The 18,743-nt window shown below is 43.7% G+C and overlaps 1 protein-coding gene across 11 annotated transcripts in view; it reads right to left on the bottom strand.

Moving 5' to 3' along the window:
- The window catches only part of kmt2d (lysine (K)-specific methyltransferase 2D), a 239,566-nt gene that overhangs the window by 70,560 nt on the left and 150,263 nt on the right, over positions 1-18,743 (bottom strand). For all 11 annotated transcript variants that reach the window (XM_085972785.1, XM_085972784.1, XM_085972778.1 and 8 more), the window contains one exon: positions 12,071-14,454. In XM_085972785.1, coding sequence (XP_085828911.1) covers positions 12,071-14,454 — 2,384 coding nt within the window. The remainder of the gene's footprint in view (positions 1-12,070; positions 14,455-18,743) is intronic.

The following is an 18,743-nucleotide window of genomic DNA, read 5'->3' as shown; positions in this document are numbered from 1 at the left end:
GGCACTGAACACTGTTCAACATTACCTCCTTGCTTTCATCTCGTTTCCAGATACAAAACCAAGTATCCCATTTGTCTTTTTTTTTGTAATGGCCTCATCTTGTTCATCTACACAAGGGAACTAGATACAATATCTCCAAATTTGAAGACGACACAAAGCTGGGTGGGCGTGTGTGCTGTGAGGAGGATGTCGAGAAACTCCAGGATGATTTGGACAGGTTGGGTGATTGGGCAGAAACATGGCAGATGCAATATAACGTGGATAAATGTGAGGTTGTCCACTTTGGTGGCAAAAACAGGAAGGCAGATTATTATCTGAACGACAATAGATTGGGAGAAGGGGAAGTGCAACGAGACCTGGGTGTCCTTGTGCACCAGTCGCTGAAGGCAAGCATGCAGGTGCAATAGGTAGAAGGCAAATGGTATGTTGGCCTTCGTAGCGAGAGAGTGAGTACAGGAACAAGGATGTCTTGCTGCAGTTGTACAGGGCCTTGGTGAGACCACATCTTGAGTAGTGTGTGCAGTTTTGGTTGCCTTACCTGAGGAAGGATGTTCTTGCCATAGAAGGAGTTCAGCGAAGATTCACCAGGCTGATACCTGGGATGGCAGGAATGACGTATGAGGAGAGATTGGGTTGATTGGGCTTGTACTCGCTGGAGTTTAGAAGAATGAGGGGTGATCTCATTGAAACTTATAAAATTCTGACAGGACTGGACAGACTAGATGCAGGATGTTCCCGATGGTCGGGGAGTCCAGAACCAGGTGACATAGTCTAAGGATAAAGGGTAAGCCATTTAGGACAGAAATGAGGAGGAATTTCTTCACCCAGAGAGTGGTGAACCTGTGGAACACTCTACCACAGAAGGCGGTGGAGGCCAGTTCATTAAATATATTCAAGAAGGAGTTGGATATATTTCTTAAGGCTAAAGGGATCAAGGGATATGGGGAGAAGGCAGGGACAGGGTACTGAATTTGGATGATCAGCCATGATCTCATTGAATGGCGGAGCAGGCTCGAGGGGCCCAATGGCCTACTCCTGCTCCTATCTTCGATGTTTATGTTTCTACACCTTTAATGGCCTGTATATCTGCATACTAAGCCCTTCTGCTCTATTTAAAATGTTATCATTTAAGGTGTATTTCGGTTTCTTATTCTTACTTCCACAATGTATTATTTTGTATTTTTTCTACTTTGTGTTGCATCTGCCAATCCTGTTAGGTTTCTGTCGGGGAAATACACAAAACACCCAGGGGGGCAAGGAGGACAAATTCTTTTACACAGTGATTTATAATCTGGAATGCACGACTTAAAATGATGGTGGAAGCAGATTCAATAGTAACTTCCAAAAGGGAATTGGATATATCCTTGAAAAGGAAACATTTGCAGGGCTATGGGAAAGAGCAGGGGAGTGGGACTAATTGGAGAGCTCTTTCAAAGAGCCAGCACAGACTGCATGGACTGAATGGCCTCCTTCTGTGTTGTAGGATTCTATGATACAGAAGGGAGAGGGGCTCTTGGCGGGCGGGCGTGGGAAGTGTGCATGGCAGTCGAGCAGTGACCCCTCCTTGGAGTCGGGGCGCTGAGAATCTGATCCATCCTCGGTGAGGTTGTGGCTGTGCACCTGCTTCTCCCCTACAAAAATATCATGTGCAGGCGTTTCTCAGCTTTTCATTTTCTTTGCAGCGTTTGCTCTTTTTCTTTTTCCTAATGGCCTGTGGTGATGTGTAAATGGCGACGGGACAAGCATAGGTGAATACTGGGAGTCTTCGGTCACAAGCCTACGCACAGACGGTATGACCCACTGGTCATTTTGTGCTGGGATTTCAAGGAGGCAGCGCAATCCGACAACAGCTCGTATAACTGAGCAGCCCTGTTTAGGATCTGCTCTGCTCATCATGTACAGGGAGTGGGCTAAGAAAGGCGCCCTAAAAATAGTTTACCTTGGTCAACTTGGCTGGGTAACCACAGCCAGCAAGGTCACCCATACTAGCGGTCAAAGCAAAAATAAGTACAAACCCTTGACTGTTGGAACATGAAATATTAGAAACCTAATAGACTTGAATATGATGGATCCAAACTCAAAACTGCACTTACTGCAAGGAAACTATCCAGATACAATGTTGGTATAAGAGAAGACTACCAGATGAAGGACACCTGATAGAACATAGCACTGGTCATACCTTCTGAAAGGAAAAATTGGCTAGTGATCGCTGATTGTTTGGTGTGGGCTTTACTATTAAGTCTTCACTGGCTATTCATCTAGCAGAAATGCCTGCTGGTATAAAAGATTCAACATGACGCTCTGTATTCCACCAACAAAAGCTCGTCATGCTGTAGTTATTAGTGCATATGTCCCAATGATTGATGCGAGGACGAAGTGAAGGAGAACTGCTACTCTGAACTGAACATCATCAATTCACAAAGATGACAAAATTATCCTAATGGGCTATTTCAACGCAAGAGTTGGCAAGGATGCAGATCTGTGGTGCGGTGCCATTGCTAAAGGTGGTGTTTGAAATTTCAACTCGAGTGGTCTCCTTTGCCCCAAAAAATATGCTGAACATGGGCTAATTATCACCAGCACTGTATTTGGGCAGTGATAAAAATAAATCATGGATGTATTCAAGACCAAAGCGTTGTCATTTAATCAATTATACCTTTGTTCGATCAAGGGATTGCCAGGATGTTCTGATCAGTAGGGTTGTGTGTGGTTGAAGTGACTGATGGACTGAGCCCAGACTCACCAGGAAAAAGCTATCTTTACAAATATTTTTACAAGCCTTGCAAACACCCGAAGTCAGGGAGAAAGCTAAATGTGAAACCTCTAGAAGCTGAGGATGCAAGAGTTCCAAGAACGCGATGGGCAGAGCCTCGCATCGAACCCAGTTGGACAAGGCATTATCAATGATCAATGAGAGCTGCTAAAAGCTACTTTCATGTCAGTATGCCAACAAACTATCTACTTTTCCAGGAGAAAGCATAAAGATTGGTTCGCTGAAAATGACCAGCAAATTAAAGATCCCATCATCTGTAAGCGCTATGCGTTCATTAATTGGCAGAACCATCCTAACTTATGGGCGAAGATAGAATACTACCGTCAACAGTAAACTGCGTCCAAAAGAGAATAATTGGTGGATAAAGAAAGCCCCAAAAAATCCAAGACTATGCTGATCGTCAGGAGACATGAGAATTTTTCAGTGCCGTTAAAGCTATCTACTCGAACCGATCAGTACCCCTCGGGGAAGTACAAAGAGCGATCGAGCAGATATGTAACAATAAAGCTGCTGGACCAGATGGGTTCCCAAGTGAAATGTGCAAGAGTCAGAGCGAAGTGCTTCCCAACAATCTCCACCTTCTTCTGCAAAGAATTTGGCAGCAGGAGGAAGACCCCAAGTTCCTAAAGATGCAAATTTTGTAACCATCTAGAAGAAAAAAGGTGAGAAATCAGATTCTGGCAATTGTCATGGTATTGTACTACTTTCAATAGCTGGGAAAACTATCTAGAATTCTGCTTAACCGCCGGCTTGCACTCAAAAGATTCTGCCTGAAACCGTAGGGGTACTAACGACATATTTTCCACACGTCAGTTACAAGAAAAGTGGCAAGAGCAGTACTGGTGATTTATATATGGCATTTATCGATCTTGCCAAGGCTTACGATTCAGTGAACAAAAAGGTTCTATGGAAGTTTGGTTGCCCCCGAAAGTTTGTCTCAATTGTAAGACAACTTAATGACAACATGAAAGGAAGAATACCTTACAGTGAGTCTCAATCTGAATCCTTCCCCATCAAAACTGGAGTAAAACAAGGAGGAGTCATTGCACCTATCCGTTTTGCTAGTTTCCTTCCAGCATTTCTATCTCGAGCTTCTGTCAATCTATCCTGCTGCGTAGAAATCAAGTACTAGATGGCAAGCTTTTCAATCCAAGGCACTTGCAGGCAAAGATGAAAGTTCTTGCCACCACCATCATTGATTTTCAGTATGCTGATGACTGTACAATTGTGGCTTTCTCCCAGCGAACTTCAAACGATCCTAAACAGCTTTTTTGAAGCCTAGAATCTATTTGAACTCTCGATTAATGTTTCCAAACAAAGTGTTTATCAACTTGCATCTAGTACTCTGCCTTCTCCCCCATCAATAACCATTTCGGAGCGATTATAGTGAATGTAGACTACTTTGCATACCTTTGTAGCTGTCTACCAAAGAATGCAAACATCGATGAGGAGATTCAGCACTGCATTAACAGTGCCTCAGCAACTTTTTCCAGCGGAGGACCAGTGTCTAAAACGGAAAAGGACTGGATGATCTACAAGTCAGTTTTTCTCTAAACCCTAGTCTATGGCTCCGAATCCTGGGTTACTTACAGAGGCATCGCAAGACTCTTGAGCTCTTCCACCAACGTTCCCTACGCAAAATCCTTCACATTCACTGGGATAATCATAAAACCAATGCGTTTGTCCTCTCAAAAACCGATTGTACCAGTATTGAAGCCACAGTCATCAAAACTCAACTTCGCTGCTCTGACCACGTATATCAAATGGATGGATGACTCCAGACTCCCAAAACAACTTCATTCGGAACTGAATTCTGGCCAATAAATTGTTGGCGGCTTGAAAGATAGTTTGAAATTCAAACCTGAAGAAATGTGATATTAACATCAATACATGGGAGGAAACCATCAAAGACAGCAAACTGTGACGATCTGTATGCAGGCATGGAGAAATTACTTTGAAGAAGCTAGGATTATCAAAGAGGAGGAGAAACATAGACAGAGGAAATGTCAGTCTGCTGCGACTACACCATCAACTGGATTGTCTTTGTCAACTTTGTGGTAAAATATCTCTCTAGGATTGGTTTAAACAACTATCTAAATGCTCGCCAAAGACGTGGCCAATCTTAAAACTCTTTTCTGTGCTGAGAAACAATCTTACTCGATTGTCAAGGGACTGCCAAGTACCTGCCATCCTAGTTACGTCCTCCTGAAGTTTGTCACAATCCTCATCGTAATGTCATGTTCTCAATTTTGTGTCATCGGCAAATTTCAATATTGTTCCCTCAATTGCCAAGCCCAGATCATTTCTGTATATAGCAGCCCCTTGTGGAACATCACTTACTACAGCTTTCCACTTCAAAAACCTTCCATTCACCCCTACACCTCTGCTCTACATGGGCACATTCCCCTCAACTCCATGTGCCATTATTTTTGCCACAAGTCTCTTGCGTGGTATCTTATCAAATATTCTTGAAAATCCATATAAACACGTCACAATTTTCTTTATCCTCTTTCATTTCTCCATAGAATGCTATAAAATTTGTCAAGCACAACTTGCCTTTCAGAAATCTGTGCTGACTGGTCCAAATTAACTCCTGCTTCTCCAAGTGCTTTGCAATTTCATGTGATATAACTGACTTTAGGATTTTACCAATAATTGAAGACTAACTGCCGATGGAAGCCCAGCCTCCCTTTTCTCCTTACCAGAATATATTTAAATTTGTGTCTTACCAATCACTCATGTAAAAAAAATCCCATTGTTGATCTACAGTTTTATTTGCCAAGTTTTCCTTCCACTTGCCCTGGGCAAAATTTATTTTTATCATGTTATAATTTGCTGTTTTCCAGTTGAGAACCCTGCGCCTTGACTTTTCTTTTTCTATTCTTATACTGAACCGAATATTTTGGTTACTGCTTTCTACAATTTCCCATACTTTTAAGTCGGCTACTTGTTCCATCTCATTACCCAGCACCAGGTCAAATTGGAGCAGCAACATGTTGATTGAAAAAAAAAGTCCCTTGGTTCTGCAATTTTTCCTTTCCACATCCCGATTTCTTTTTTCATATCCTGTTTTCAACAGCTGTCCTCTTTCAACACTTCTACCTTCTTATACACACCCGTTTAATTCCCCTTCCAAGCTGCCTACTGCACTCTCTTGCTTTTCCTTGCCCCTGCCAGATTAGTTTAAACCACCCACCGTTCTAGTTAATCTCTCAGTAAGTATATTGGTCCCAGCCTCTGTTCCAAGTATAGTTTGGTCTGTCAGCGCAGCTCACTTCTGCCCCCTGAATTTGAACCCTTCCCTTCTGCACAATGCCTCTAGCCACAAATTTACTTCCTTAATCTGTTTTTTCCTGCACCAGCTGGCGCATGGTACTGGTAGCAATTCTGAGATTATGACCCTTGAAGTCCTGCTTCTTAATCTACCTCCTCATTCCTGGAACTCTTTGCAATACCTGAATTTTATTTTTTCCCTGCGCTGTTGGTTTTGACATTAACAATAACTTCTGGCTAACCTCTCGATTCTAACCACTCTCTGGGTAAAGAAGTTTCTCCCGAGTTCCTTGTTGGATTTATTAGTGACTATCTTATACTCATGGCCCGTAGTTTTGGACTCCCCACAAGTGGAAACGTTTTCCCTACGTCTACCCTATCGAACCCCTTCATAATTTGAGAGACCTCGAGCAAGTTATTTCTCAAGTCTCCTCTTTTCCAGAGAGCCCCAGCCTGTTCAGTCTTTCCTGATAGCTGTACCCCCTCAGTTCACCCTTGTAAATCTTACTTACACTTTCTCCAGTGCTTCTATATCCTTTTTGCAATAAGACGACCAGATCTGTGCACTGTCGTGTGGTCTAACCAAGGTTTAACATAACTTCTCTGCATTTAAATTCTCTCTCTAGAAATGAACCCGTGTTTAGTTTGCACTTTTTATGGCCTTGTTAATCTGCGCTGCTACTTTATGATTTGTGAATTTGTACCCGTAGATCCCTTTGCGCCTCTACCCCATTATTTTCCAAGGAGTAGTAGATGTACCAAAATACAACACCTCACTTTTCTATAGAGATTCTTTTGACATTTACATGCCCATTCTGCAAGTTTGTTAACGTCCTCTTGAATTTTGTCGCAGTCCTCTTCAGTATTAACTGTACGGCCCAATTTGGTGTCATCTGCAAATTCTGATATTGTACTTCAGATTCCGGAGTCCAAATCATTTATGTAAATAGTGAACAGTGGTCCCAGCATTGATCCCTGTGGAACACCATTTCCCACCTTCCGCCAGTCTGAGCAACGACCTTTAACCTCTACTTTTTTTGTTTTGTAGCCAGTTTGCTAGTCATTCTCTTACTTGTCCTCTGACTCCATATGCTCTGACCTTAGTCATGAGTTTCTATGTGGTACCTTATCAAAAGCCTTTTGAAATTCCATGGATAATGACGACCACTTTACACTGGTCTACTCTGTTACGTCTTCAAAGAATTCAATAAGTTCGGTCAAGAGGACCTTCCCTTTCGAAATCCGCGCTGACTACTGTTTATTATATTTCAGGTTCCTAGATGCGTTTCTATTACATCTTTGAGTAAAAATTCCAGTATCCTTCCTGCCAATAAAGTTTCGTTCTCGCCCTTTCTGAATATAGGAACATTAAGCTGTCCGCTAGTCTGTCCAGTTTCTCAATTTTTCACTCCTTTCTATCTTAAATGCCTTGATATCCTTTTTGATCTCGTCTCATGTCATGTCCAGCTGGTTAAAAAAACTCAACTCTCCCCACCCTGGGTAACTACTTGCTCCACAGTGCTGTGGCACTGCTAATAATTCCCTCTCCCAAGTCGCTGTCCTTCTCTGCATCCAACTGAGAAGGGCGATTCCGCCTGCAAAGCAGTGGGATATTTCTTCTGCTTATTGCCATGTTTATTTTGGGTCGGGCAGTGTCTGACACATGAGGAAACCCATCACCATGGCTAATATCCTCCAATTCATGCCGCTGTGAAATCTACACCCACTTGCAGAATTTCTTTTTCCCCCCAATATATAGAGAACATATTTACTTTCCATTGGGACACATCCAAATCTAGAGAGAGCTTAGACATAAGTTGGCAGATCCAAGGCTTGGAGATCCCAAAATGTACGTTGGGGTACTGCTGGACTTCAAACAGATAAAACCGCACAGCTCACTAAGGCAAAACAGTATTAAAATTCCCACTGCTCGACTAGCTAGGACCACTCTATCCATTCCAGCCTTGGTCAGTAAGGTTATCCGGAGCCGAGTAGGAAGAATCCCAGTTCCCAGTGACATGTTTATCCTCACAGATTCTATTAATCAGCCAAGCCGGATGCTCATTTCACCAACAGTGCCCTGGAGTACCATGGACCTGCCCGTCTTAAACATTGAATTACCAAGTCTGGTATGAAGGGTTGACTTGCTTCTGAACATCGATCAGCAGACATGTCGTCTTGGAGACAACTCATTGCTGTGGGTCTGGAGTCACAAAGGCCAGACCAGGTACGGACGGCAGATTCCCTTCCCTAAAAGGACATTAGTGAACCAGATGTTTTTTTTTTACGACAATCCAATAGTTTCATGGTCACCATTACTGATGCTAGCTTTTTATTCCAGATTTATTTATTTAACTGAATTTAAATTCCCCAGCTGCCGTGGTGGGATTTGAACTCGCGTCTCCGGATCATTAGTCCAGGCCTCTGGATTACTAGTCCAGTAACATAACTACTATGCTACCGTTACCGTACCCAGGGGAATGGCGCTAAATGCAGTTATGCCAGTCTGTGGAGCAATAAACCGAAAGCCATGGATTTTGATGCTTACAACAGGGCAGATTGCTGCCTCTTCCTGTAGCGCGGCAGCCTGCATTTGGTCCTCAAATCAGGTGCAAGGAGCCTAAAATGCTGCAATCTGTTTCAGACACTGTTTGTAGCTGTGCAGCCCTTTGATGAACTCATTTTGTCCAACGAGCGTGGTGGTATGCCCTCCTAACTCAATGAGATCCATGCTGATAAATTCGCTTACATCGGCCCAGACCTTTATGATCGTGTTCCATAAGAATGCAGCCATGACTAATTCCTGATAGGATCTCCTGCAGATCCAGAGGAAGGGTTCCACTCCAGGGTCAAGGATTCTGGAACCAGTACACTGAAGCAATGGGCAACACGTGTTAAATGCTTTTGTGTAATCGGAACTTTGGCCCAACAATGTATCGGAGCAATTAGTCATCATCTTCCTCCTCTTTCCTGGCAGAGTCCGATTCCTAGTTGCTTGTAGGTCAATGGGAACATTAGCCACAGGTTGTGGAGGGATTGTCTGCCCCATTACGGCAGGATGATGGCGCTCATCATTCTCGCCAACTCGGAGTCAAATTGGTTATGCTGTGTGCTGTGATTGACTGGTATATTGTCTGGGGAAGGGTGCCAGATACTCCCTGAATCCTTTTCCCCCCAAAGGGAATCTGTAGGTGTCTCAGAGGGAAACACAGTGTGAAAATGGTGCAGAGAACATGACGTACAAGTAAAGGTGGGCTTATGTAGAATTTGGTTCCATTTTGTGCAGATGATGTCTTGGTGTCCACCGGTGCGAACACTCTTTTGGTGCAAATAAACACTGCACTGAGGAATGCAAGAGGGTCCTTACCAACGTGTGCCAGCGCAGCCTTGACGAGGTTTCCTAATTTTACTGTGCTCATCTTGTTCTGACTAATGTGAGAAATACTGTCCAGCTCTTCCTTATGGGTGTATTGCGTGTACCAATCAGATTTGACAAGTCATTGTATTTTGCCAACCAAATATTTGGTTGCGTGGAAACCCAACACTGTGCTGAGAGTCTCCAAAACAAGCTGAGAAACCCAGACAGCAGCAAAGGTAGAGTTTCTACTAATATGGTGTACACACTCTCCCTGTAGGAACACAGTCCGCTTACAAGTCCGGAGAGCTTGTGCCCAAGTTGACAACAACCAAGGCTTAGGAATTTCCAAGTACGAGTAGGAGTACTGCTGGACTTCAACTAGCTAAAATCGTACAGCTTACCAGCAGAGAGTACTGGTAAGCTTGCTGCTGTAGGTCCATGTGGAATCACCTTAACCATTAGGGCAGTGGTTTGCGGAGATAGAGAGCCGAGTGGGATTAATCGCAGCCTCCTGCAGCAGGTCTACCTTCCAAGTCTAATTAATAAACCAGAACGGTTGGTTAATCATCAATAATAGTCTCGAGTACTGCAGACCTGCATGCCTTAGGTACTGAATTGAGGAGTCTGCTAGAGAGGATCAACTCCGTTCTCATTTTCCTTTGCCAGCACATCATCTTAAATCCAACTCAACCCAGAGACCCTGTTTATGATGATACCCGCTGTATCATGTTTAAGCATTTATGCAATTCATCACAAAGGTTTGCAACTGTGAATGGTGTATTGCAAATGTGAATGGCATTTTGCACAGATTTTAAAGCCTTTTGTAGGTCTTGGTACAGACATCCTCCCACAATTATGAAGTCACTTAGTTTTGATGCACACCCTCTATTGCCAGGGCCAATGACAAATTATGACCATGGGTCAGCTTGAACACACACTATGCAGAGTGTAAAGTTCAAGATTGTGCTTTAGCCCTTGTATACTTAAGCTCTTTGATTTTGGACCACCTTATTTGCTCACAATGTGGAGGTCGGAGAAGCATTTGATTGGTCACTGTTGTTATCACATAACTTAAAGAACAGGGAGTGAGCCTTTAGCTTAGTGGTACCATTCCTGCCTTTGAGTCAGAAGGTGCAAAGTTCAAACCCCACTCCAGACAGTCCCAGTTTCTGGCTTTTGGGTTGACATCTAGCAGGATACTCACGTCCAGTGGGTGTGGGCGACCCCCACTCATCATATGGGTTGCGGGAATCCATAAAGCCCTCCCACTGCACAGGACTAACCACCCTATCGACTGGTATAAAGATGGTTACGACCAGGGAAGCAGCGGTTACATTACAGCCAGTCGAACTGTTTTCATCAGCATGTGAATCTTTCCACTACAAAAACCCTAAAAAGAGTATAGCTTTTCTTTCTTCTGTATGCTGCACCTGAAAGGGACAGCATAAGTTTATAACATGTTTTTTTGTCTCTTGGTACTGATACCTAGGGCTTCCTGAAAAAGATTACAAAAACTTGGACAGACTGGATTAACAGAATCTCTTCTAACCTAGACCTCAAGAAAGGCTTGCCCAAAATTTTACTGACAAGAATATGATATGAGGAGCGAAGAATCTTCAGCTGGGAAAAAATGAAGTGGCACAGTGACACAGGTCCTGGGAGTTCATATGTTGCAAGAGGAGGCCACATGCAGCATCACCTATCTGCAACATCGATGACATTTTCCCTATGCATGTGCAGCACATGGTTTCCCGAGAACATATCAAGATAGGCAATACTCCTACGGTGTGTGGAGGATGAGGAATGAAAAAAATTATGTTGACCAAACAAAATGAATGACTATGATTGATCTGCAGTGGGTCCAGAACACACGCAAGCAAGCACTTAACCTGTTGACCTTCAGCAGTTAGTCCTAGTCAAGCCAGAAGGACACAAAGCTCTGGTAAGATGCAAACTGACCCCTTATGTATTTTCTTGCATTTGCAGTTTTGCTTTTTATTCCTGCAAAGTTATGGTTATTGTGACTGCTGCCTCCATTTGTTAATGGTAACTTCTTCAAATTCTTATTGAATTCCATTATTTTCATTCCAAAACAGCAGATGTGAAACTTGATTAAACAGCATTGCAAAGCATAAATGCAGTTTAAATAAATTAAATATGGGTAACTGTTGGGTTAACAGAACAGGCAATGGTGGTAACATAAAACCGACTTTAAAAATGAACACAAAAACCCCATCCTAACCCACTTTGTATATATTCTGCACAACTGCAATTGAAATTAATGGAAAAAGTAAACATAAAATGACTTGCATTTATATAGCGCATTATCACGTCTCAAAGTACTTCACGTACAATGAATCACTTTGAAGCAGTGACGGTAAACGCAACAGCCATTTTGCGCACTGCAAGATCCCATAAACAGCCATGAGATCTACGACTAGCTATATTCTGTTTTTGGTGCTGCTTGCAGGAGGAATATTGGCCAAGACAGAGAGAAGTACCTACTCTTTTTCTCAAGTGCCGTGGGATCTTTACTGTCCACCTGAACTACAGGAACAGGAAGACGGGACCTTGACATTTCCATTGCTGAATCAGTGCAGCAGCCATTACTGGCCAACCAGGACGAACCCTACATTATCTGCAAGCTTGCTCGTTACCTACTGTACCTGTATCTGGAAAGAAAGCATTGGCCAACTGTTGCTGCTGTTGCATCACAACTTGCTGCGTCTGCTGCATGATGCCCAATTGCGATACAGCCAGCTGCTGAGCCGGCAGTAACTGCGGTGAAGTCATATGTTGACTCTGCTGTGAAGCCGCTATCTGCTGTGTTGGATGTTGCCCTGTTGCCACGTGCTGCTGCTGCTGCTGGGACATAACTACATGCGGTGAGGCTCCAAGCCGTTGCTGTGACGCTGTCAACTGTTGCTGCTGTGAAGATGGAAGAGATCGTGGGATCCCCAAGTGATGATGCTGTATCACCCCCAGGATATGTTGCTGTGGCAGGTTTAAATTCTGTGGTGGGCCCTCGAGGTGCTGAGATTGCGGTGTTGTTGGAAGGTGTTGGGGAAGTCCTGGATGACTCTGTTGATGTGAAACCTCAAGCTGCTGCTGCTGTTGCAGAACTGGAAGATGGGCCTTTGGTCCGGAGTGCTGCTGCTGTTGAGTAGATACACACTGCGATCCTCCCAATTGCTGCTGCTGTTGCAGTTCCATTTTCTCTTGTTCAAGTAAGTCATGGAGAAGTAGTGGAAGCTCACTTGCCTCCAAAGAACTCTCTACTTTAACGAGGTCATCCACAGACCGACGTTTCGACTCCATACTGGGCACATGTTGGCACATCTCATCTAGTCCAAATTTACCCAATGTCGGCCTAGACTGGACAGCCAGTGGCATCTTGGATACTATCGGAGCTGAAGATGTGCAGGGTATACTTTCTAAATCCACATTAGAATGCCCATTGCTGGGAATCCGTGTCGTTCCATGACCACTTGAAGCAATTGTACCACTTTGAGTGGTGGTTTGTGTTCCACTGGTAGTACATGCAGTACTCTGACACAGTGTTACACTTGTGTTGACACTAAGCCCAGTTCCCATACTGAGTAGCATTGACACTGCTCCTCTCTCATCATCCCCCTTCGGTGGACTTTCTGACTTTATCAAAACTGTCTGAGCATTGGTCGTATTTGCTACAAACTTGCAAGCTGAATTTTGGGAAACGTTCTCTTCAACCTTCAGTACTAGATCAAGAGTAGGTTTAGGAGAACTGTCAGTAGACGGGGCCCTGCTGACTGGATCACTGCACTGACTGCTAGCGTTAGTCTCCGAATTGACATTATTCACCGACTCGCACATAATCCGATCAGAAGTGGACAGAGTATCTGCAATGGCATCGGATTTAGCCATTGTTTTTTCATGCTCCTCTCCCTTCTCCGTCTTTTCCAAATCAGGTTTGCTGACTTTATCATTTGTACATTTATCTGCTGGGTCTACAGCATCCTGATCAGTTAGTATATCCTGACCTTCCTCTGCCTTCTCATTTGCAGATTCCACTAAACGCAGCTGCTCTGTAAATATGTCCTTTTTGTCACCCGTGTCTAGCTCCGGGTCAGTATAAGCCAACAGATCAAACTCTTCACACTTCAGAAGGTCATCCAGGTGGGGGTCATTGGTTTCTAGGTTATCAAGGTTACCAAGTTCATCATCTGTCTTACTGTCTGGGTCAAGACTCAGATTGGCAAGGTCATCTTCTTCATCTAGTTCTTTAGGTGAATCTAGCTCTTCATCTAAAGCTTTTTCTACTGACTCATCACAAGGGATCTTCCTAGGATCCAACTCTGCATGTTCTCTAACTACATTGGAGATGGATGGGACAGAGTTAAGTGGAAAGGATACTGAGCTGTCCTTCAAAGTGTCCGAGCAGCAACTAGAAGTGGATGATGTTGTCGACGAAGTCGTCTGAAATGTCTGTTGTGATTCAACCGGTACAGTGGATTCTAATGGCTCTTTCGTCTGGATATGCTGATGGGCATTTGATACTTCCACTGAATGAGGTGAAGATGGCAATGGAGCAGAAATATTCTGCTGGGGCAAGAGTGTAATCCCAACTGGTGACTGCGGCAACGGTGTACTTGGACCTCTCGACATCACCTTGCATCCCTGCATTTGGTGCACAAACGGACTGCTGATTTCTTGATTTGGTAATGGAAGGCGCGGCCTTGGCTGGGGAGTACGCTGTGCCAATTGGGCAGCAATGGGTAATCGTTGGGAATTATGTCTCAGTTCTATATACTGAGGACTCACCGAAATTGGTGAAGCCACAATTTGTTGTTGTGCATTTTGAAACGTGATCTGAGTGGCAATCCTAGGGTTAAGCCCAGCTGTGCTGTTCATTTGCATGGGCATTGCAGGCCTGTTCACATGCAAAGCTTCAGGCTGCTGGAAACGAGTCTGTCCAGGAAGTCTTTGTACCAACTGCTGCTGCCACTGTTGCTGTTGAGCAGCTGGTAAGCCTCTTGGGTGAAATCCTTGTGGGCTACCAACCCCTGGTTGTCTAGAGAAAAATAACAAAATTGTAGATTTAAATAATGCAAAGCAGTAGTATTTAGTTAGTATCCCCTTTTCAACTGGGGCAATTTTAAGACATGATTTGTGAACAGATTCTAGCAATAAGACCCCAATAAACTTGGTTTAAAAAATTGCTGTCAAATAATTTCAGGCATTGAAATTGGGAAAACAAGACACTTTTATTCTACATCAAGGCTTTTAAAAAATGCAAGTGCCCACTAATATAGAAAGTTCATTACCATAACTGGCTTTGACTTCTAATGACCCGAGCTTCCCTATGATCTAATATTGGGGATGCGATTCCCTGTGATCCAATATTGTAGTTTCAAAAATCTTCAATTTGGAGAAATGTTCAACAATGAAAAAAAGTTATAATGGCTGCTCATTTAGTGCCTACAGCCAATTACTCGCTGATGCTCAGCAATGATATCAGCACTTTCAAAACTCGATCCACAACCCCTTTCAAAATCAAAAACAAGTTCTCACTGCTTGGTGGCTGCACAACATATGCCACAAATTCTTTGGATAAAATCACCAACAGTGGCGTTTTGAGTAGCGAGCTGTACAAGCATATTAACCCCAACGTACGCTGCTGCAATTAAATTATTTCATAATGGGTCCCACAAAAAAAAAGTTGAGATTTGGAAAATCTACCACACCAAAACCACTTTCGTTATGCTCTCTCGGATCTCCTACTCAGTGAATCGGAGATTATACTGTTGTAAGTTGGGGAACGAGACGGGCAAAGAGAAAAGTGGAGAAGTACATATTTCGGCTGAAGGGATTTGGAAAGAGACGTGTTTCAATAGTGAAATAAGGTTTTCCTTGCCCAGAGTGAGTAGACAGGGACAATATCCCTTAGACGCTACAATTACATCAATAAATCAATCAATTGGTGTATGTAATCAGGGGCAGGGTTGATAAGCAGGCAGCTTAGTATCATGTGACTACATAACTCTTTGTCCTGTAGAGTGGGGACGGGGGCAGAAACAGCAATGTGTCCCAATTGCTAACCAGATTTAGATAGAATGCAGGAGGAACCAAAGGCCAGAATACACCAAAAGCCAGCCCTGCAGATGGGGAGTAAAAAAAAAAATCAAGCCAGAGCAGTATTCCTGAGAAAGGAGGAGAACGACTGGAAAAATAAGAGAAGTTTGAACAGTAAATACATGGTTGGTTTATTAACTGTAAATTGCATAAACAAACAACCCCGTGTATATACATTGTCTACTCTGTCACAAGTTCTCAAACTTGATGCTTTTAAATCAAATATATATTTATCTTCAAATCTCCAATAACTTTTTTTGGTCAGCTGGGTGTCTGACATGTATAGAAATCAATCACAAGCTACTGAGAAACCCATACAGGCAGTTTCTGTTTGCCTAATATTTGTGCACACTCTTCCTGTAGGGGCACACCCATTTACCCAAGTCCAGAAAGAGTAGGTGCAAAATAACAACAGAAAACACTGGAAAAACTCAGCAGGCCAGGCAACATCCGTGGAGAGAGAAACAGAATCAACGTTTCGGGTCGAAACCCTTCTACAGCGGATACAAGCCTAGCCTGTCCAACCTTTCCTCATAAGACGACCCGCCCATTCCAGGTATTAATCTCGTAAACCTTCTCTGAACTGCTTCCAATGCATTTACATCCTTCCTTAAATAAGGAGACCAATACTGTACACAGTACTCCAGATGTGGTCTCACCAATGCCCTGTATAACTGAAGCATAACCTCCCTACTTTTGTATTCAATGCCCCTCGCAATAAACGATAACATTCTATTAGCTTTCCTAATTACTTGCTGCACCTGCATACTAACCTTTTGTGATTCATGCACTAGGACACCCAGATCCCTCTGCATCTCAGAGCTCTGCAATCTCTCACCATTTAGATAATATGCTTCTTTTTTATTCTTCCTGCCCAAATGGACAATTTCACATTTTCCCACATTATACTCCATTTGCCAGATCTTTGCCCACTCACCTAACCTATCTATATCCCTTTGTAGCCTCCTTATGTCCTCTTCACAATTTACTTTCCTACCTAGCTTTGTCTCATCAGAAATTTAGCAACCATACCTTCGGTCCCTTCATCCAAGTCATTTATATAAATTGTAAAAAGTTGAGGCCCCAGCACTGATCCCTGTGGCACACCACTCGTTACATCTTGCCAATCAGAAAATGACCCATTTATGCCTACTCTCTGTTTCCTGTTAGCTAGCCAATCTTCTATCCATGCCAATATGTTACCCTCTACACTATGAGCTTCTATTTTCTGCAATAACCTTTGATGTGGCACCTCATCAAATGTCTTCTGGAAATCTAAGTACAGTACATCCACCGGTTCCCCTTTATCCACAACACGTTACTTCCTCAAAGAACTCCCAATAAATTGGTTAAACTTGATTTACGGTAAGTTAGTAGATATGTTTGGGAGAGGGGTGCTGGGTTTGTAAAGATTCAGGAGGAGGTAGTTAAGCGGGATAGTGAGTGTTTTGGGGAGAGTCGTGAGCAGTTGGGAAAAGTAAATTAGCGAGTGTTTGGGAAAGAGTGGGTACTTGCAGCAGAGTAGTGAAGGGCCAGGGCAAGTGAACATTTCAAGGTAAACAATTAGGAAAAGAACATTTAGCATCAATGTCTCCCAGAAGCTGCACTGCCTCCTGCACGGCCTGCCTCCCCCAATGTGTGGCTCATTCAAATTTTTGCACATGCGCGGTATCTACAATGGAAAAGCCAGTAAGCAGCCTGCGCGGGATCTTGCAGATGGCTGCGCAGCTTAGCGGGAACATTGGTTGGCATTGGTGGAAAGTAGTGAGTATGAGGGCCATGGGTATTGGGGGTGGTGGGCAGTTGAAGGCTGTGAGCAGTATGGAAAGTGGGCAGTGGTTACTTGGTGGAAGTGAATTGTAGGGAGCTGAGGAATGAGTATTGGACGGGGGTGGGGAAGAGACAGAGAGAGACAGAGAGAGAGACAGAGAGAGAGAGAGACAGAGAGAGAGAGACAGAGAGAGAGAGACAGAGAGAGAGAGACAGAGAGAGAGAGACAGAGAGAGAGAGACAGAGAGAGAGAGACAGAGAGAGAGAGACAGAGAGAGAGAGACAGAGAGAGAGAGACAGAGAGAGAGAGACAGAGAGAGAGAGACAGAGAGAGAGAGACAGAGAGAGAGAGACAGAGAGAGAGAGAGACAGAGAGAGAGAGAGACAGAGAGAGAGAGACAGAGAGAGAGAGACAGAGAGAGAGAGACAGAGAGAGAGAGACAGAGAGAGAGAGACAGAGAGAGAGAGACAGAGAGAGAGAGACAGAGAGAGAGAGACAGAGAGAGAGAGACAGAGAGAGAGAGAGACAGAGAGAGAGAGAGGAGAGACAGAGAGAGAGAGAGACAGAGAGAGAGAGACAGAGAGAGAGAGAGAGACAGAGAGAGAGAGACAGAGAGAGAGAGACAGAGAGAGAGAGACAGAGAGAGAGAGACAGAGAGAGAGAGACAGAGAGAGAGAGACAGAGAGAGAGAGAGACAGAGAGAGAGAGACAGAGAGAGAGAGAGAGACAGAGAGAGAGAGACAGAGAGAGAGAGAGACAGAGAGAAAGAAAGAAAGAAAGAAAGAAAGAAAGAAAGAAAGAAAGAAAGAAAGAAAGAAAGAAAGAAAGAAAGAAAGAAAGAAAGAAAGAAAGAAAGAGAGCAGGAAGGAGGTAGTGACTAACGGAGAGTGGAAAAAGCAGAATATGTTGGCTCACAAATTGGACCTAGATATATAGCAAGCAAAGCAGTGATGAGCTACAATGTTTATATTTTCCAATGATCAACAAAACACAGAGGATAATCACTCAAGAAGCTTTCAAAAGTCAATTAATTTGTTTTTTGTTTGGGGAAAAGGTTTTTAAAAATCCAATTAGGATGAGGCAAACCACTGTGGCTCAGGCTTAACTCAGCGCGGACTTAGCTTCCGGAACTGTTGTGAGACACCCAACTAACTTACAGCGGACACTGGCGGATTTCCAGAGCTGCCCCTGGAAATCCACCTTGGATGGAGGTGGAAAATGTTTGTCGCAATCCTCAGGTGGCTGCAGCAGTGGAGCAGAGCTGGCCGCTTGCGGGACAGTATAAGGAGGGAAGTCTCCTGATGCTCCAGGTTACATTTAATGGGCAAAGAGAGTGAATAACTCACCCGCAGTCGATTCCACTCCTGGGGGAAGACGGGGTCTTAAACTTCAAAAAAAATCCTTCCACCAGCATGCAACACTAGATGCCAATAACATGCTAGCATCCTGTGTCACTA

The sequence above is a fragment of the Somniosus microcephalus genome, chromosome 33 (genome assembly GCF_052327205.1).
Source record: "Somniosus microcephalus isolate GS21.2 chromosome 33, FLI_Smic_1.0, whole genome shotgun sequence".
Taxonomy (NCBI): Eukaryota; Metazoa; Chordata; class Chondrichthyes; order Squaliformes; family Somniosidae; genus Somniosus; species Somniosus microcephalus.
Note: the sequence above shows the minus strand (reverse complement) of the source record. Positions and strands in the feature narration are given on the sequence as shown.